Raw genomic sequence first — 18,678 nt, forward strand, 5'->3', positions numbered from 1 at the left:
GAGTTTCCTAAACGTTATTAGAAAGTTCAGAAGTAATATGATTACTTTTCCACGTTTTCAAACACAAAAATATGTCCATAATAGTGTTCTAAAAAGCGGTCTAGGCGATCGGCTAGGCCCCAACTAGACGCTACGCTCTTATGCGACGTCTAAATAACCGCTTTGATCGTCTAAAATTACATAGATTTTGTTTAATGTATTTTTTCAATTTCAATTAGAGTTTTATTTATATATATAGTTATAAATATTCATATATTGTTATAAATAAATGTTTTATCTAGTTTTTATTTATAATTTCATAATTTTTAGTTTTATATAGATATTTTATATAACTTTTATATATAATATCATATTTATAATGTTTTCTGTTATAAACGTCTAATCCGCCTAAAAAATCGCCTAGGCCCCGATTAGGCATTCTAGGCGCTAGGCATTGGGTCACCGTCCGCTTAGCGTCTAGCGCTTTCTTGAACACTCTATATGAGAGAGTTAAACAAATTTAACATATTACAACGAAAATAAAAATTACAATTAAAAAAATACAAAGTGATAACTCCTGATATGTTATGTAACCTGGAGTAACCACGTCTTTTTGGTATGATTCATGGAGTAACCTAGGTTATCTCATGGAGAAGCTTGGGGAACGGGGCTGTATTGACCTGGGGATTCCTTTATCAAGTACAGTAAAGGAAGTGCTGACTATGACCCGCAGAAGGAACCATCGACAAAATATCCTTAATCTGGTGGAAGAAGAAATTCGAAAACAAAGGTTAAATCAGAGAACAATGGACCGTGATATAGCATTGTGGAAGGGGAAAAATGGCTGCTTTCGTAAGAAGTTTATAACAGGAGAAACATGCTCGTTGCTACGTATTGCTAAGCCACCGATGGAGGGACATAAGGAGATATGGTTCTCTTACGCAACTCCTAAATATGCATTTCTTACTTGGCTGGTGTTGAAAAACAGAATCTCAACGGGGGAGAGAATGGTGAAATGGAATAGTAATGTGAATCCAAGTTGTGTTTTTTGTAATGTACAGATGGAGACAAGGGAACACCTATTCTTTACATGTCATTACTCCAAACAGATTTGGAGGACTTTGGCAAAGGGGATCCTCTTAAACAGATTCTCGGAGTGTTGGAGAGAGATATTGAAGATCCTAGCAGAAAACGTACTTGACAAAACAAAGAGCTTCTTGCTAAGGTATATTTTCCAGAACTCCATACATTCGATTTGGTGTGAACGGAATAGAAGAAGGCACGGAGAGCAGCCCTCATCGATAGAGGTACTTGTGAAGATGATAGATAAAAATGTCCGAAACCGGTTGTGCACTATCCAAGGAGGTGGCGACTTGAGATTTGAAGGTGGCATCCAAGTTTGGTTTGAATCAAGGCAATAGAGTTTACACGATAAAAAGTTCTATTCAATTTGTTTTTGAAAAAGTTAGCATTCTATATGTATAAACGTTTATTTTTCTTTTGAATATAATTTAACATTAAATTCAAAAAAAAAAAAGTGATTAAATTGATTTTTTTTTTCATCTGGTAGAAGTTTAATAAAAGAGGAACCAAGTTACAAAGTCGGCGATTAAAAACATAATCCCGAAAACTAAGCCAACGGATACAACACATCCCCGGAAACTAAGCCGACGGATAACAGGATATCCTCGGAAACTAAGCCCAAAAAGTGGGATTCTAACAACAATACTAGAAATGAACAACAATGCCAAAACAAAGAAGGCAACGAAGCACAAAGAACATGAAATACAACTCTAACTCAGAATCTAGCACAACACACATTGCCTACCATCAAACCAACAAAGAGTAAAGCTTGAAGTAGTGGCTAACCGATGGAGACAAGAAAATCTACGACACCGGACAACGGCTCCTCCTATAACAATGAAAACTACCTCACAAATTATAGAGAACTAAAGCATATTTACTAGCAAGTAGAGAACAAGAACTCAAACACAACTCCTTGGAACGGCGAATTTGAGGCAAGCGAAATAACCACGAAATGATTACGCCAAGAAAGATAACAATGCAATAGAGACCTCGATCAGGTCTTGACCGTAGAGACAAGGACCGAACCCAAAATCATCCGCATCAAACCGAAAACTGGAGGCGGTAAGAACGCGAACCGGATCAATAAACAAGCATACTTAGCTGAACAGAGAATAGGCAAGAGAACAACAAACTAGACCACAAATACAGATCCAATTCCAAGACAGCACCAAAGAAACCAACGATGAAGGCACAAAGACAAAGACCCAAAAGAGAATTGAAGAGAAAATGTAACCAACGGATACGACAATTCACAAAACGGCATGGAGACAAAACGATTCAGTACACATACACAAGGTTTGAAATTTAAGTAAGGAGACCCGTAGATCGAATAAATCCGGCGTCACCCTCCTCGAACCAAAACAAACCACGATCAGGAGATCCACCGCAAAGCTTCCATCATGAGCGAAGAGGCAGATCCGAAACAGATTCGTCCCTGCAACTTGACAAAGACCAACCCGCCATGAGTCACACCAACGCACAAATAGCAGACCATAGACCAAAGTTTCCGGTGACAAAAGGCCACTTTTAACCAGATCTGAGAATCAAAGACGGCCAAACCATCTCGCCAAAGCCACCGTGCAAACACCGCCAAGGAAACAAAGACCAGAAACAAAAACTAAGGGAAAAAGAGAAACGTGACCGACGCCGGAGCTAAGTAAGCCACCACGCGCCGGTCAAAATTCAGCCAAATACGAAAAGACGAAGGAGGCGACGATTAGGTCACGAGAGGAAAAAATAGAAAACGGTCGTACGTGATTAAATTGATTAGTTAAATAATTTTTATTAATCTATATATAATTATATTTATATTTATAATTTATAATGGATGTACTCTATATAGTTACTAATAATGTTAAAAGGGGTTAAGAGCCTGCAGACCCAAACATGCTTTTTGTAAAACTTTAGGCCTATGCCCGTTTATTTACACTATAGAATAAAGCATTTTTTGCAAAAAATCTCTCCAACTCGCCAATTTTTGCAACTTTACTCTCATTCTCCTAAAAATATGTTGGGGTCGGATCCCACACATCTTCGGTAGGATCCACTTGGATCTGTCCACGTCATTTTTACATAATAATCCTCTTGGATTTCTAGATGTTTCATTGCGAGAATCGAGCTCGACCTGTCGGAAGTTCGATTCAGTTTATTAAAGAGCTCGATCTTTACCAGTACGGAGTTCGCTCTTATTCAACATATAGTTCGCATAAAGGAAGGCCGAAGCGAGGAGAATATTATTCGAGGTTCGCGGCAGCGTCAAGACGCTGGAGTTCGGAGTCAACAAGAAAGAGTTCGGAAGATCCACGCGAAGCCCAAGATAATTCAAATTCAAGCCGTTTCGGTCAAATTGTAACCTACATGATTAATGCGGATCAATGCGATTATGAGCAGTAAATGACCGCATTGATCATGTTTTCTCTATAAAAACAACCTCAAACGCATGTGTTTGGGGGGAGAACAACCTTTTACCTCATACCATCAAGCAATACAACATACTCTTTCTTTTACAATTTCGCAAGGCTTTTTACTATTTTATTCTTGCCAAACTCTTTCGCTTTATTTAGTTTCTTGGTCACTTTCCTTTTCAAATCCTTATTTTCATTTGTTGATTTTAGAGTTTTTCTCCACAAAAATACTTAAAGACAATCGAGTGTGAATCCTACATCCACATTTTGGCGCCGTCTGTGGGGAGTTACCGCAAAACTCTTTAATCTCAGAGTCTTTCTTTTCCAAACCAAGAAACTATGGCTGATCAGCAAGCTTTGAGCAATGCAATTTCCTTGCTTACTCAGTCAACCACCGATCTGACCAATCAAATGGGTACACTCGCTAGTGCCAACGCCACTTTTAGTGAAAGGTTGAACTCAATCGAGCAAACCTTAGCGAGTGTTCAAAATACTCAAACAAATTTGTCAAACGCGCATAACGTTGTTTCAAGCCGTTTAGATAATTTGTCCTCAGCGCAAACGACAGCGTATCAGCGCAGGCTATTCCAGACTCCCACACAAAACAGATCCGGAAGCACTCAAATTCCTCCTACAGGCCGTCTTGCTAGTACTAGCAATCAGACTACCGTAGGAGATGGGTCCAATCCAACCAGGGATGAAAATCCCCAAAATCAGGGCAATCCTGCTATTGACGAAGGACTCCTTATGGAAGAACCTGATGTCATCCTCTCCGATGATTTCGCAAAGTTCGTCAAGAACTTGATGAGATTAAGTCGAAGTTTCATCAGGCGACCAGTTCGGCACCTGAGATCGATCGAGTAATCGAAGAAACTCGACGAACACCCTTCACTTCGAGAATCTCGAACCTTCGGATCAAAGATTCTCGAAAGGTCAAATTACCAACCTACGATGGTAAATGTGATCCTAAAAATCACCTCGCTGCTTTTCAGATCGCCGCTGGCAGAATTGATCTAGAACCAGACGAGGAAGATGCCGGATATTGCAAACTATTCTCTGAAAATCTATCCGGATTGGCTTTATTATGGTTCACTCAGTTGGAGCCTGAATCTATTGATTGTTTTAAGGAATTGTCCTCCGCATTCCTAAAACAGTATTCCATGTTCATGGAAAAGGCAACTTCTGATGCAGATCTATGGAATTTAACCCAAGGTTAGAACGAACCACTTCGCAAATATATCGCAAAATTCAAAGAAGTGATAGCCAAAATTCCTGGGGTATCGCACGCTGCTGCCCTTTCTGCTTTAAGGAACGGACTTTGGCATGAATCTCGATTTCGTGAAGAAATCATCGTCAATCTTCCGAGCACTATCCAAGATGCTTTATTCAGAGCTACTAATTGGATGGAGGCAGAAGAAGAAAAGCTTAGCCTCGCTAAAAAGCATCGGCCAGCAAAATTGGTCATTGGAAATCCAACTAAAAAATTTGAACCAAAAGATCAAAAACGGTTCGGAATTAATCCTGCTACTAATGTCGTAGGAAAACCCTCCCCAAACAAAGGAAGATACAATTCTTCTAATACCTGGGTTAGAGATGAGAGTGCCTATTGCGATATTCATAGAGTAAATGGGCATTCCACCAAAGATTGCAGCGTGCTCAAAAAGCACCTCACCGAACTGTGGGCGGCTGGAGAGCTCGCTAATTTCAATATCGAGGAGTTTGTGGAATCTTATCATAAAGAAAAAGAAGATTCCGAAGCGTCCAATCCTCCTGAAAAGAAACATAAGCCCAATGGGCCCGGAACTCCGAACACTCCTAAGAAAAGGATCGATGTTATAATGGGAGGATCCAAATAATGCCGAGATTCGATCAGATCAATCAAAAGGCACAAAAAATCAGCAGCAATTCAAACCGCTGTGGGTTTCCAATCAAATGAACAAACACATTCTATCTCTTTTGATAATTCGGACACTCAATGATTAACAGGACCTCATGACGATGCTCTTGTGATAACTTTAGATGTTGTGAACTTCGAAGTAACTAGGTGTCTAATTGATACTGGAAGCTCGGTAGATCTCATATTTCTAAGCACTTTGCAAAGAATGGGAATCAGTAAGGCTGACATTATCGGTCCACCGGCACCATTAGTAGCTTTCACGAGTGACACATCTATGTCCTTGGGAAACATAAAACTACCAGTGCTCGCCGCAGGGGTTCCTAAAATTGTAGAATTTATTGTTTTCGACCGTCCGGCCGCTTACAACATAATTTTCGGAACTCTGTGGATTTACCAAATGAAGGCTATACCTTCAACTTATCACCAGTGTGTGAAATTTCTGACTCCTGCAGGAATCGGAACCATTCGAGGAGATCAGGAAATGTCACGATCTTGCTACCTCATGGGACATCGTTTAAAGCTTAAATAGCAATTAATGATAAACGCAAAGCAAGAAATCACTTCGCGTTACCCAAGTGGTCTCAGTTCGAGTGAAGTTACCACAGAAATTGAAATTGATTCCGAATTTCCAGATCGAAAAGTAAAAATCGGTACTACTTTAGATTCAGAAATCAAAGATCAGTTGGTAACATTTCTAAAAGAAAATAAACATACTTTTGCCTGGTCGGCGAAAGATATGCCTGGAATTGACAAAAATATCATTACCCATGATTTAAACGTCGATCCCAGTTTTAAACCAATACAGCAAAAAAGAAGAAAACTTGGTCCAGACCGTGCTCAAGCGGTCAATGACGAAGTTGATAAGCTTTTGAAAATTGGTTCCATCAGAGAAGAGAAATACCCGGACTGGTTAGCAAACCCCGTGGTAGTAAAAAAAAAAACGGAAAGTGGAGAGTATGCGTCGATTTCACCGACATTACCAAAGCTTGCCCAAAAGATAGCTTTCCTCTCCCACATATCGATCGGCTCGTTGAGTCAACAGACGGAAACGAACTCTTAACATTTATGGATGCATTCTCTGGATATAATCAGATCATGATGAATCCCGAAGATGAAGAGAAAACATCCTTCATAACAGATAGAGGAATCTACTGTTACAAAGTTATGCCATTTGGTCTAAAAAATGCCGGTGCAACATACCAATGTTTAGTTAACAAAATGTTTTCAGAACATTTGGGCAAAACGATGGAAGTGTATATTGATGATATGCTCGTGAAATCTCTTAAGAAATATGAGCACATCACTCATCTTGAGCAGTGTTTCAAAATTCTGAATGATTTCGGAATGAAATTAAATCCTGTCAAATATTCTTCTGGTGTGCCTTCCGAAGAATTCCTAGGCTATATAGTCACGGCAAGAGGAATAGAAGCAAATCCTAATCAGATTAACGCTTTCCTTACTATGCTTTCGCCAAGAAACATTAAGGAAGTTCAACGATTGACAGGCAGAATTGCTGCATTAAATCGTTTCATATCGAAGTCTACCGATAAATGTCTCCCCTTTTATCAAATTTTGAAAGGGAACAAAAAATTTCGGTGGAATGATCAATGCGAAGCAGCATTTGGTCAACTCAAAACTTATTTGACAACACCGCCGGTTCTCTCAAAACCTGAATCGGATGAAAAACTTTACCTTTACATCTCGGTTTCTAATCATTCTGTAAGTGGGTTTTTAGTTCGAGAGGACCGAGGTGAGGAAAAGCCGATTTTCTACATAAGTAAATCTCTTACTAGTCCAAAAACGAGATATACCATGATGGAAAAATTAGTTTTAGCAGTGGTCATATCTGCTAGAAAACTCAGACCTTATTTCCAATCTCATCCGATAGAAGTTTTAACTTCTCATCCACTTCGCTCAATTCTTCACGGTCCAAGTCAGTCCGGAAGATTGGCGAAATGGGCAATCGAACTCAGTGTGTACGATATAGAATACAAACTTTGGACTAGCGCAAAAGCACAAGTCCTGGCTGATTTTCTAACCGAACTACCATTAGATGATGGAATCTTTGTTGAAACGGACTCTACATGGAAATTACATGTAGATGGATCTTCTTCTAAACAAGGATCCGTAATCGGCATTAGGCTCGAAACTCTGACAAAGGAAATAATCGAGCAATCATTTCGATTAATGTTTCCAGCTTCGAACAATGAAGCAAAGTACGAAGCTCTTTTAGCAGGACTTCGGCTTGCTCTTGCTATTGGAGCAGAAAAAATAATAGCTTATTGTGATTCGCAGCTAGTTGTAAACCAGTTTGCTGGAGATTACGAAGCTAAGGCTCCTCGAATGGAAGCCTATATTTCGGCTGTCAAAATATTAGCCAGAAAATTCAAAGAATTTGAATTAGTTCGAATACCTAGAGGAGAAAACACTTCGGCAGACGCTTTAGCGGCCCTAGCTTCTACCTCAGATCCTGAACTCAAACGAGTTATCCCAGTTGAATGTATTTCTTCGCGATGTATTTCAGTTGAAGAAACAGAAAACAATAACATTTCGGAGGCCGAATACATCGAAACTCCAAAACAAAGTTCCGGAAATAGTTCACTCGTCATCACCAGATCACGGATAAAGTCTCAAGATGACGAACTTACTCCACCATTGGAACTTCCTAAAAGAAAGTCAAAAAGAAAGTTAAAGGATCAAGAGGTTCCCATTAAAGAACCGTCTCGAACCGAACAGTCACTTCCAGGTGATGTAGAGGTTCAGGAGACAATCGAAGATCCCGATATTCCTTCTGAACCCAAACCAAGGAAGTTTATACTCAAGGATAATACTTCCGCTAATGATTGGGGGGCTGACTGGAGGGTACCCATCAAAATTTTCATTCTTAATAGAGAACTACCATCTAACAAATGGCAAGCTCGCAAATTAAAAATCATCAGCGCTAAGTATTGTATGATTAAAGAGTCATTGTACAAGCGAGGCGTCAGTGATCCTTATCTTTTATGTATTTTCGGACCCGAAGTTGAAATAGTGACAAGCGAGGTCCACGAAGGGCTTTGTGGTAGTCATTCTTCGGGACGAGCAATGGCTTTCAAAATCAAACAGTTAGGATATTTCTGGCCAACTATGATTTCAGACTGCATTGATTACGCCAAACGGTGTAAAGAGTGTCAGATGCACGCTCCTCTTATTCACCAGCCATCTGAAATTTTATCACATATATCCGCTCCATACCCTTTCATGAGGTGGTCAATGGATATAATCGGTCCGATGCATCGTTCAACACGAGGCGTCCAATACTTATTAGTTCTAACGGACTATTTTTCCAAATAGATTGAAGCTGAAGCTTATATAAGCATACAAGATTCCGTAGTAAAGACATTCTTGTGGAAACACATTATTTGTCGCTATGGAATTCCTTACGAAATAGTAACGGACAATGGTCCTCAATTCATTTCAAATGATTTTGAAGATTTTTGTTCCGCTTGGGGAATAAAACTTAGCTACTCAACGCCGAGGTATCCTCAACGAAATAGACAAGCGGAAGCCTCCAATAAAACCATTCTCAGCAATCTTAAAATACGCTTGAGTGCTCGAAAAGGTGGATGGTATGACGAGCTGCAACCTGTGTTGTGGGCTTATCGAACAACCCCGAGGCGAGCAACGGGTGAAACTCCATTCTAATTAGTTTATGGGATGGAAGCCGTAGTCCCAGCCGAGCTGAATATTCCAGGTTTGCGCCGAAGCGAAGCTCCACTTAACGAAGAATCGAATTCTAAATTATTAGAAGACGTTCTTGATACAATCGATGAAAGGCGAGACCAATCCCTTATTCGACTTCAGAATTATCAACAGTTGACCGCACGATACTATAACTAAAAGTTGAAAAACAGACCTTTAAATGTAGGAGACTTTGTTTTAAGGCGAGTGTTCGATAACACAAAAGAAGAAGGAGCTGGAAAACTCGGTATTAACTGGGAAGGCCCTTATCAAATCACTGAAAAAATCCGAAACGGTATATACCGTTTACAAGACCTTGGTGGAAATCCCGTTCAAAGGCCTTGGAACATAATCAACTTGAAAAAGTTCTATTGCTAAAGCAAACACATTCGAACTACGATTTGGCTTTATCCTATTTTGGGTACGTAGGCAGCTCGCTAATCACGAGTCCAGCTATAATATAAAAATAAAAATATTATTCCGGTCATGGAATCTTGTTTTTATATTCGAGCATTAATATAAAAATATATTGCGAACGATGTCTAAATATTTCTAGGTAAGACCGGATCTAGAAAGGTCTTGAGTTACAGAACAACTCCGCTCCTTGACCAGCGAGGTCAACGATGCTAATAATACAACCTGGCATGTTTCCGTACTCCTGAAGTCCTAGTTCGATCCAATCGGAAGGATGGGCTTCGAGGCGATGAAGCTCGCGAGATATATCGAGGCGACGCTTCTCTAGCTCCATTATCCGTTTCCTAATCTTTTTCTTCTCATCTTCGAGCTCGTCATGCCGAGTGATAAGCTGAAGAAAATAAAACGCTACGTTTAGCAATAACAAAAAGAAGTTAATCACTAGGATGGAAAATACCTTATTGATAAACTCCTCAGCCTTAACACGATCTTGAGGCGACAATCTCTCGATTAAAACGATCGGAACCTGAATGCTGGTTCCCTTCTTCAATATTTGTGAATCTTGTGGTTCGCCAGACTCTCCTGCTTTTATAAGCTCGATGTCCGACGTCCTCGAAGGATCAACACTCATCACTTTGAACGAGTCTGAAGGATTCTCTGATGAATTACCTCCCTTGAACATTTTTGTAGAATTGTTGTTGAAATTCAATGACAGACTACACCCACTTTATACTCGAAAATTTATTCGATTGCATTTAAGAGGATTAATTGACGATTTCCCAAATCTGAAATTACGACTTTCATGGAAAATGTAATCGAGTTAATTGCTAATTATATTCCCTAGATATAGCGCATTGAATAAGATTTGAATAATCGGCAAATTTAAAGCGAAATGGGAAATGTAATTAATGTTGCTGGGTTTCAAGACCAGCGACATTTTACAAACATAAATAGAAAAGTGTTCGATCAAAAATCTTCGCCCGATAATGACTCCAGCGAGGTGGAAGATCCCGAACAGCTTTCCGAGGATAGTCCCTCGTCAGAAGATAAATCAGGATTGTCATCGAAGACATCGTCTTCATCACCATCAAAGATTTGTTCTCCCTGTCTTGGCAAATTCGGAGCTCTGTTATGTGTTTGAAGGACCTCTTGGACTGTAGTCTCAACAGTGGCACGCATCGTCTCACGCCAATTCTGCTGGAATTCAGCCATCATTCCTCGAAACGCTTCGTTCTGCTCTTCAAGTTGTTGTTGCAGGGTTCTCTTTGGAGGCATGATTAGGACCGGTTCGTCTCTGATACCAACTAATGCAGGGGCTAAATACGATTGGAGTCTCGAGTATCAATGGATCACGAGGCTAAGCAATCGCAGCTAAGATTCTTCTTTCTACAAATATCAATGGATCTTGAGGAGAAGGAGAATACAAAGACTTGGAGAGAAAACAGAGTTCTCAAAGAAGTTTATTAAATCAAAAGCTGCTGAACTACAAAGGGTTCGAGTCCTTTATAAAGGCTCGACTCTAAACGTGAAGAAGGGGTAAAACACCAAACCCTAGAACTAATCCCCTTAAGACATAATTAATAGTAAAAGCCCAAAACTTAGATAAGAAGTAATAATTGTAATCAAAACAATAAAGCCCACGAAGATATGCTGCATCACTCTCTTTCCATCCTCTTTATGCGCTCATCAAGAGCACGACGTCTCCTTCCGATTCTTTGTCTCTTATCACATAAAGCTTTGTGTCTCCCGACGATCTGTTCACTACAGGAAAAACGGCTTTTCGTAGCATCCGAATAACGCTATCTAACGTTTCTATAGCGTTTTGACAAGCGCTATTTCTGCGCCCGTCATAGTAGGTCAGACACTTTAGATAGCGCTTTTACGTAATGCTATTATATGTTTCTATACAATAGCGCTTTATGAAATGTAATTAAATATATTAGTAATATTATTAACAACGTTTTGGGCAGTGTTATGTGTATTATTAATTTATTATAGCATTATATTAGTGTTTCTATATTTTTATATTATACCAATTTGAATAGATATAAAATATTAAAATCTGGTTATACTTAAAACAAATACTCATTAAATTTTTTGTCCCAAAAGATACAATAAGGTTCTACATTTAAAAACACTTAGTTCAAACTACTTCATAAAAACCAAATCACATGAATACAATCTTGTCATTAGGCCAAGCCACTGTGGTTCCTATTGCATCAGCAATGAATTTAACTTCAGATTTTGCTCTCCACACTCGTGCACCATCAACCTTGGAAACCTCTACCCAGACCTTGCTAGCGTTGGCACCTAAAGGGACGTGATGGACCTTCTCTGTTGGATCAGTTGAAGACACCCGACCTATTGCAACTCTCTGCCCAGAGTTATCAATATCTAATAGAATACACTTATGTTTAGCACCTTTGCTAGTAGCAGTGCTGGGAGTAGTAGCACTGAGAGTAGTAGCACTCTAAAATCAAAAATTATGAACTACATCAGACTAACATCACAGCAACATCAACACATCCAATACAACATGTGACTATCCTAAGATATCCAAGTTTAAGTATTCATACCAATTAAATTAAAAGCTAGTTGCAGAAACTTACTTGAGGTGATTTTCTAGTTGATTCATCAGGTACATCAACCAGCTGTATCCTATCAATAGGCCATGCGATGGTCTCATTTAGTGCATCACTCATCAATGAGATTGGAGGATTTGGTCTCCACAAATAAGCATCAGGTTTAACCACCTCCAGGATCTTAACAACTGCAGCACCATGGCCTAGAGGTCTACCATCCACCAATTCGTTATGGTCAGTTGACAACAACATACCCTCAGCAATCAATTCATCATCTCCACTCCAATATTGATAGATGTGAACTCTTCCTATTGATGCATCTGTTGGCTAATAAGTCATGCAAATATATATCTATATTAGTACTCTAATCAATATTGAATATAAGTGGAACTCAATAGTAGTTGTAATTTACCTGCTCTGATCCGACAGTGTTAGTAGGTTGGGACAAGTTAATATCGTCATCCAATATAATCTTGTCAGCTGGCCATGCAATTTTATGTCCAACAGCCTCACCAAGTGTGAAAATGGTTGGAGTAGGTCTCCAGACAGATGCATTTATAACAGATGTTGACTTCACAAGTACAGCAGCTGCATTGCGACCTAATGGTATTCGACCAATCTTATATATGTGTTCACTGGAGCAAAAATCTCCTTCAGCAACAACCACCTCATCATTTGAACACCAATCTAGAAGCTGGCACCTTACTCCTTCTTTGCTAACATTGCTTAATTCTGACATAGTAACATCGTCATTCTGTCTCTGCAAGGACCAAAACACACATAATTAACCAAAACTTATATAAGTTGGCATTGTGAAACAATGAGTGCCAAAAGTTTTACCTTTTTACTAGCTAAGTCTTTAACCACATTTTGCAAATTTTCAAGCTTGCTTTGCAATTCTGCTTGACTAGCTTCAAGCTTCTGGACATGTGAGTCTCTAGTCTGTAAGAATGCTAACTTAGTAACAGTTGCGCCTCTGCCCATCCCCCTAACTCTTCCTGGTCTGTCTTTTCCTAGTACCTGACTCACAGCATCTTCCCTAACATTATCCGTACATGTGGTGAAGTCCATTTCACTATCAATTGTCTTGATCATTTCCTGTCACCAAATTTTATATTCACAATATAAAGAAATAATATTTAAAGCAACTTGAAGAACAATTTAGTAAGATTTTATGTGTACTTACAATAGTTTCTGCAAATTCTTCTCTCATAGGTCTCCCATCAGAATGTGTATGTCCTGCTATCCACACCTTACTTCTTGTGACTTTTCTAGGATCAGAAATGTTTTTTTTCTACAAGCTCATGCACATATACCATCTCATTAGTAAATTACTAATAGAACTATACAAACTCAAAACAAAATACATACCATCTCGTCAGCTAAGCGAGTCATTCCTTTGCGGCTGGTAGTGTGAGGAATTTGACCCTTCCTCAGCTGCCTGTATTTTTCACTTCGTTCCTATAAACAAAAAGAGTCAGATGACTATAACTACTTAAAGGAAAATTTATCTTAGGACAGTAAACAATAACCTTAAAAGCTGTTGTGCATTTGTTCTTCACCCAACTGTTCCAAGCTGATGTACATTGGATGTTGCTAGGCTTCATTTGCTGTAGAGCAACTTTGCTTTTAGTAGTTCTAACTTTAGTAACAAGCTTAGATTTGGCAGCCCTCCACAGACCACCCATTTGCCTAAATAGTGCTTCTTTCTGCCAATCTTCTTTGATATTGAACCTCCCCTGTCAAACATTACCATGTTTAGACATAAAAAAACACTCCAATATAACTTTTATTCAAGAAAAAAGTTCATAATAACCTGAATTTCTTCCCACATTACGTCTTTTGTCCTTTGATCAAGCTGTCTCCAGTCATCTAGTAGTACAGGCACATGCTCTCTCACTAGAGGACCAAGGAAAGAGGAGAGTGTCACTGATCCCTTACCAACATGCTCACCAAGAGCATTAAACTCCACTTCTACCTTTTCCTCAAGATTCTTTGCCACTTTGCGCATTCTAGTTGGACCTCTTGACTTCCTTTTTTTGGTGTCTGATTGGTGTGTCTGTGTTTCAGAGGCACCTGCAGTGGATGGAGGGATTGGCTGGGGTGAGTGTTCTTCTAGTTCTTCATTACCTCTTTCTTTCTCTTGTGATTGACCATTGTCTTGTTCTTCATTAACTTCTGCTTTATTCTCTTGTTCTCCAATATCTTCTTCTCCAATATCTTCTTCCTCTACACGATCTTCTCCTTCATTAGCCACTTCTATTCTCTCATCAGTCTCATCTCTTTCATTCTCTTCAATGATAGTCTTCTTGTTTCTCTTCTTCTTCTTCAATGACACTACAGGAGTGACATCAAGGCCTGCCTGGCGCTTACTGCGACGGATTTCACCTACAGTTTTCATTGTCTTTGATTACCTGAAACAAAAAGAAAGATTTTAATTAGTCCTCTACTATTACACCTTCACAATCAGACCTAACACAAAAACTCTCGTCATCAGATGATTGATCTCCTAAATCTTCAATTGGCTGGACTGATAATGGTGCAGAAACAAACTCCTCTACTGTTTCTAGCTCATGGTATCCTCTTGGTGGCGCCCTCATACAAACATACCAAGGTGAGCAATCATCTTCTCTAGAGTAAAAAACTTGTTTAGCCTGCGATGCCAGAATGAAAGGATCATTTAAGAATGCTGACTGGTTCATATGGAGATTGACTAGTGTGAAACCATCTTCCTCTTTCACTCCATTCCCTTTGTTAGCCCAAATACACCTAAAAAGTGGAATCTGGAACATTTGGTAGTCCACCATCAAGATCTCTTTTATCACTCCATAAAATGATACTATGTCAGCCATTTGTCTAGTATCTTTAGCACTTGATCTACACATAGAAAATGCTTCATAATTTACTCCACTATTCTAGGTTTTCCTCTTGACATCATCAGTGTGGAACCGCTGACCATTAATTATATACCCCTTGTAAGTTTGAGCAATATGTCTTGGTCCAAAAGCAAGCCATCTCAGCCTACTAGAATGCTCTTTTGAATTACTTGGTATCTAACATGAAACATAGAAAATTTCATTACATGATATAGAAAACAATTCAGTAACAATAAATAAAATAACTACATAATTGACATTCTTCTAACCTTATCTTTGATCCATTGTGGGAACCTTTCTGTGTGATATTTCCACAATAGTGTTTCATTCTTTGCACATCTTGCATCTGTAGCTTGCAGTTCTTCCAAATGCAACCTGTTTTCAATAAAGTTAGTCTCTGTTACACTTTAACCATCAAGTTTTGAAATATAAAATCTCTATCAGCTATGTATTAAATCTCTATCAAATAAATATTGAACAAACATTTTGTCAAATGACCAAAAGAAAAGAAGTGATAGTTTTCTGAGAAGACTAAGAGTTAGAAAATGAACCTTTTCCAGAAAGTCATAACATTTGACCCTTTTCTTCCCTGTTCGGAAATGAAAAAACGTTGGGTGAATAACTCCCTTTGGAGAGAATCCGTCTTCGGACTCAAACAATGGGTTCCCACTTGAAGTTGTTATTCTTGAGCTTGATCTGAAATAAGACAGCGGCATTTTTCAAGTTTTTTTTTTTATAATAAAGTATGGTGATCTTTCGGAATTCCTTTTAAAGGAGAAAGAGGTTCAGTTTTCTAAAAATAATTATATATTGTTGGCCTGTTAGAGCTGGCTTCAGATCCAATTAAAACGCGGCCCAGCGATTCCAAAGCCATCATGGGCAATGATCGAAACCATTGCCTGGTCATATTTATGACAAAATTCTCATGAATTATAAATCTTATCCCTCGATATAAAAAAACTTAAGCCGACCTCCATCCTCGCCTTCGAGAGACCGAGGAAAAATACTTATTAAGATTTTTTCTTTAAAAAAGGCAAGTGAGCCTGATCAGCTCATCTCTCACAATTCGTAAAACCTCTTTGGCGGGCTAGGACTTGCAAACCTAGAATCGTGTCCAAACGTTTTTGCTATAAAAAAAAAAACCATATGCCAGAGCATGTACATGGTTGTGTTCAGTCACATTAATTGAACAAAATATTTCCATCAAACGGAATAATCCTCATGGACTCAACAAAACAATTCTTTAAAAAAAAAAAAGAGCGTTCCTACACCTCTGGAGAACCTTCCCCTACCTCGAATTGAGATGGGGAATCTCCAAATACCAAAGAAAATTGTTTCAGATCGAGAGTAGGACGGGAAGCCGAGGATAACTCGGACTCAACCATAGCGAGTTCAGCAGCAACTTCGCTCCTCTCGTTCTCGAACGAAACTCTTCCAGCCTCTAGTTCCTTAATCAGGTCTAGATTGCTCTTCAGTTCGGCTCGATCTGTTACAAGTTTAGTCTAGACCTCTTCGTCCTTGATGAACTTCGTAACATATTGAATAAGTTGCCTACCGAATCCCCTCATCTCTTCTCGAGCATTATGTTCGGCTTCAGCAATATCGCGAGCCCTGTTCCTGGTTAAAAGCTCGATCTCTTGATTTGCTTCTTCGAACAAAGCCGTATTCTCCTCTAGCTCAGCCTCCAAGCGAAGAGCATTGGACCTCGCAGAATCTCTTTCAGCATTCGCAATTCTGATGTGTTGCTCGTTAGCTGCTAGAGTTTTCTTCATATTTTCAAAAGATGACTCGAGTGCTTTTTCCCGCTCAAGTCGCTCAGATTGGTTGGCTGATCTAAGTTCATCAACCTCCTTCTTAGCCTTTGCGGTCTCTCTCTTCGCTTGATGAAGAAGGTTCTCATAATGGAAGATCATTCCATTAGTCTCCATAAACGGCTTCGGAGTAAAAAAAAGAAAAAACTTGTCATTTAGACAAAAAGCTTTTACTTAAGGAAGGGAGGTTGTCATAATCTAAAAGATCCGAACCTGGGATAGGTAGCAAGCTCGATTGGCGAACATCTGACGGATTTCCGGCCTCCAAACCGAAAAAGGAGGAAGCGACGCCCCTTCCCTGGTTTGGAAACTTCGGAAGATGTCTCCAATGTCTTCTCCGCCTGTGAAGCAGAGGAGAATAACAGATTAATAAAATAGATGCAATCTGTAGCAAGTTTTGCTAATGCTCGCTTTCTAAGTAAAAACTTACCTGAAATCGAAGCGGGTAAAGGATTTTGAGTCCTAACACTCAGTCCTTGAGATAGGGGAGCCTCCGGTCTCGGTTCATCTATCTCCTCTAAAATTACTCTGTCTCCCGGAAGAGGGAGCTTGGAGTTTAAAGGTTCTGAAGAGGGAGAAACAGAACATAGAGAGCTAGAGACTCGTGGCGGAGAACTTAATCTCACGGTTTTAAGTCTCTCGTTTGATAGATTATCGGAATCTGGAGCCTTCCTCTTTATACAAGGAGAAGAGGTTATTTCTCCCTCACACCCTGGTTCGGAAGGGCAAATTGCGGTGGCAACTGGAGGGTCGTTAAGGATCTCGGCTCCATGAGTATCCACCGTGACTGACAGGGCTGCTTTTAATGAACCATCATCAACCAAGAGGGACTTCCTGTGGAAGTTACCAACCCTGGAGATTGCAGCTATCCGTTTCTTTCTCTCGATTTTGGATAGCTGATCCTTAAGAGCCTTGATTTCGGCCTGTATCTTTCTTTTTGTCTCGAGCATTCAGGCTCGAGACGTCTTTCTCCTCGGGAGGAGGATCGAGGGGGTGAGTCTGACCGTCTTTAATGGCGAGCCCCGCTTTATGAATGCGTTGAAGGGTGAAGGAATTCCGATTTGTTTCACCCTCGGAAACAATTCGAAAGAAGGACAAGAAGTCAACGGTCGGGCGGGGGATCGTCTGGTTCCCTGAAACAAAGTATTGAGTTAAGAATTCTATCTCTTTTACATAATACAGTGGAAAGTAATAAAGGTTGGATTTTTAACTAAGTTTAGCCGACCAATTGGCGAGAAGAAGACCGGAAAGACCTTGAACGGAATGGGGATTGACTCGGAAAAAGAACTAGTATTTCCTCCAAGGCCTATCATTCGAGGGCATTCCGTCGATCAGGTTACGGTCAAGGATAGGGTTTATAGAAAAAATACCCGCTGCTGCGGATTCACGGGCTCGAAATAGCCCGAAGAGTTCGCTGGTGGAGAGGGAAAACCCTGCTTCTGCCGAAACAGTCAGGGTGCTCAGAACGTATCGAAGAAAGTTGGGAGCCATTTGGGGAAAGGCAATCCCTAGGTGGAGGAGGTATAAAGAAGAACTTCCGGTACGGGAAAAAACAAACCACAACCTTTGAAATATACTTCGTACGCACAACAGTAACCCTCTCGCACCACTTCCGGAGACTCGTTGGGTCTAGGAAGAGAGAATTCAATTTCATGGGGGATGTTACAAAGGCGGCGAAGAGCGCCAAGGGAAGCAGAGGTCGACTAAGACCTGAAATGCGGACCAAATTTGTCTCCCCTTTGGGTGAAGACTTCATCCCCTCTGGGAACAGGGATTCCTTGACTGTCATCTTCGTTTTCCGAAACATAGACGGCTGGGGAAGACATCTTTTACTAAGAGGTTTCTCTTTTTCTGGTTTGGTAAAAGCTTTTAGAGGTAAATGTACGCTGCTGTAAAAGCCGTTGTTCC

General features: G+C 39.9%; 1 protein-coding gene across 1 annotated transcript; it reads right to left on the reverse strand.

Moving 5' to 3' along the window:
* Positions 1-16,224: 16,224 nt before the first annotated feature.
* On the reverse strand, positions 16,225-17,720 carry LOC110229239. Its single transcript, XM_021028982.1, has 4 exons — positions 17,201-17,720; positions 16,984-17,111; positions 16,515-16,893; positions 16,225-16,445 (listed from the first exon to the last, which is right to left on the reverse strand). The coding sequence occupies exons 1-4, from the start codon at positions 17,718-17,720 to the stop codon at positions 16,225-16,227; spliced, it is 1,248 nt and encodes a 415-aa protein (XP_020884641.1).
* Positions 17,721-18,678: the final 958 nt, after the last annotated feature.

The sequence above is a fragment of the Arabidopsis lyrata genome, assembly GCF_000004255.2.
Source record: "Arabidopsis lyrata subsp. lyrata unplaced genomic scaffold ARALYscaffold_4, whole genome shotgun sequence".
NCBI classification, from domain to species: domain Eukaryota; kingdom Viridiplantae; phylum Streptophyta; class Magnoliopsida; order Brassicales; family Brassicaceae; genus Arabidopsis; species Arabidopsis lyrata.

Coding starts and splice junctions, on each gene's coding strand:
- LOC110229239 (XM_021028982.1), bottom strand. CDS start 17,720: ATGCTCGAGACAAAAAGAAAGATACAGGCCGAAATCAAGGCTCTTAAG. Junction 16,894..16,983: donor GAGCTTGCTACCTATCCCAG/GTTCGGATCTTT, acceptor TTTACTCCGAAG/CCGTTTATGGAGACTAATGG. Junction 16,446..16,514: donor AGAAGAGATGAGGGGATTCG/GTAGGCAACTTA, acceptor AACTTGTAACAG/ATCGAGCCGAACTGAAGAGC.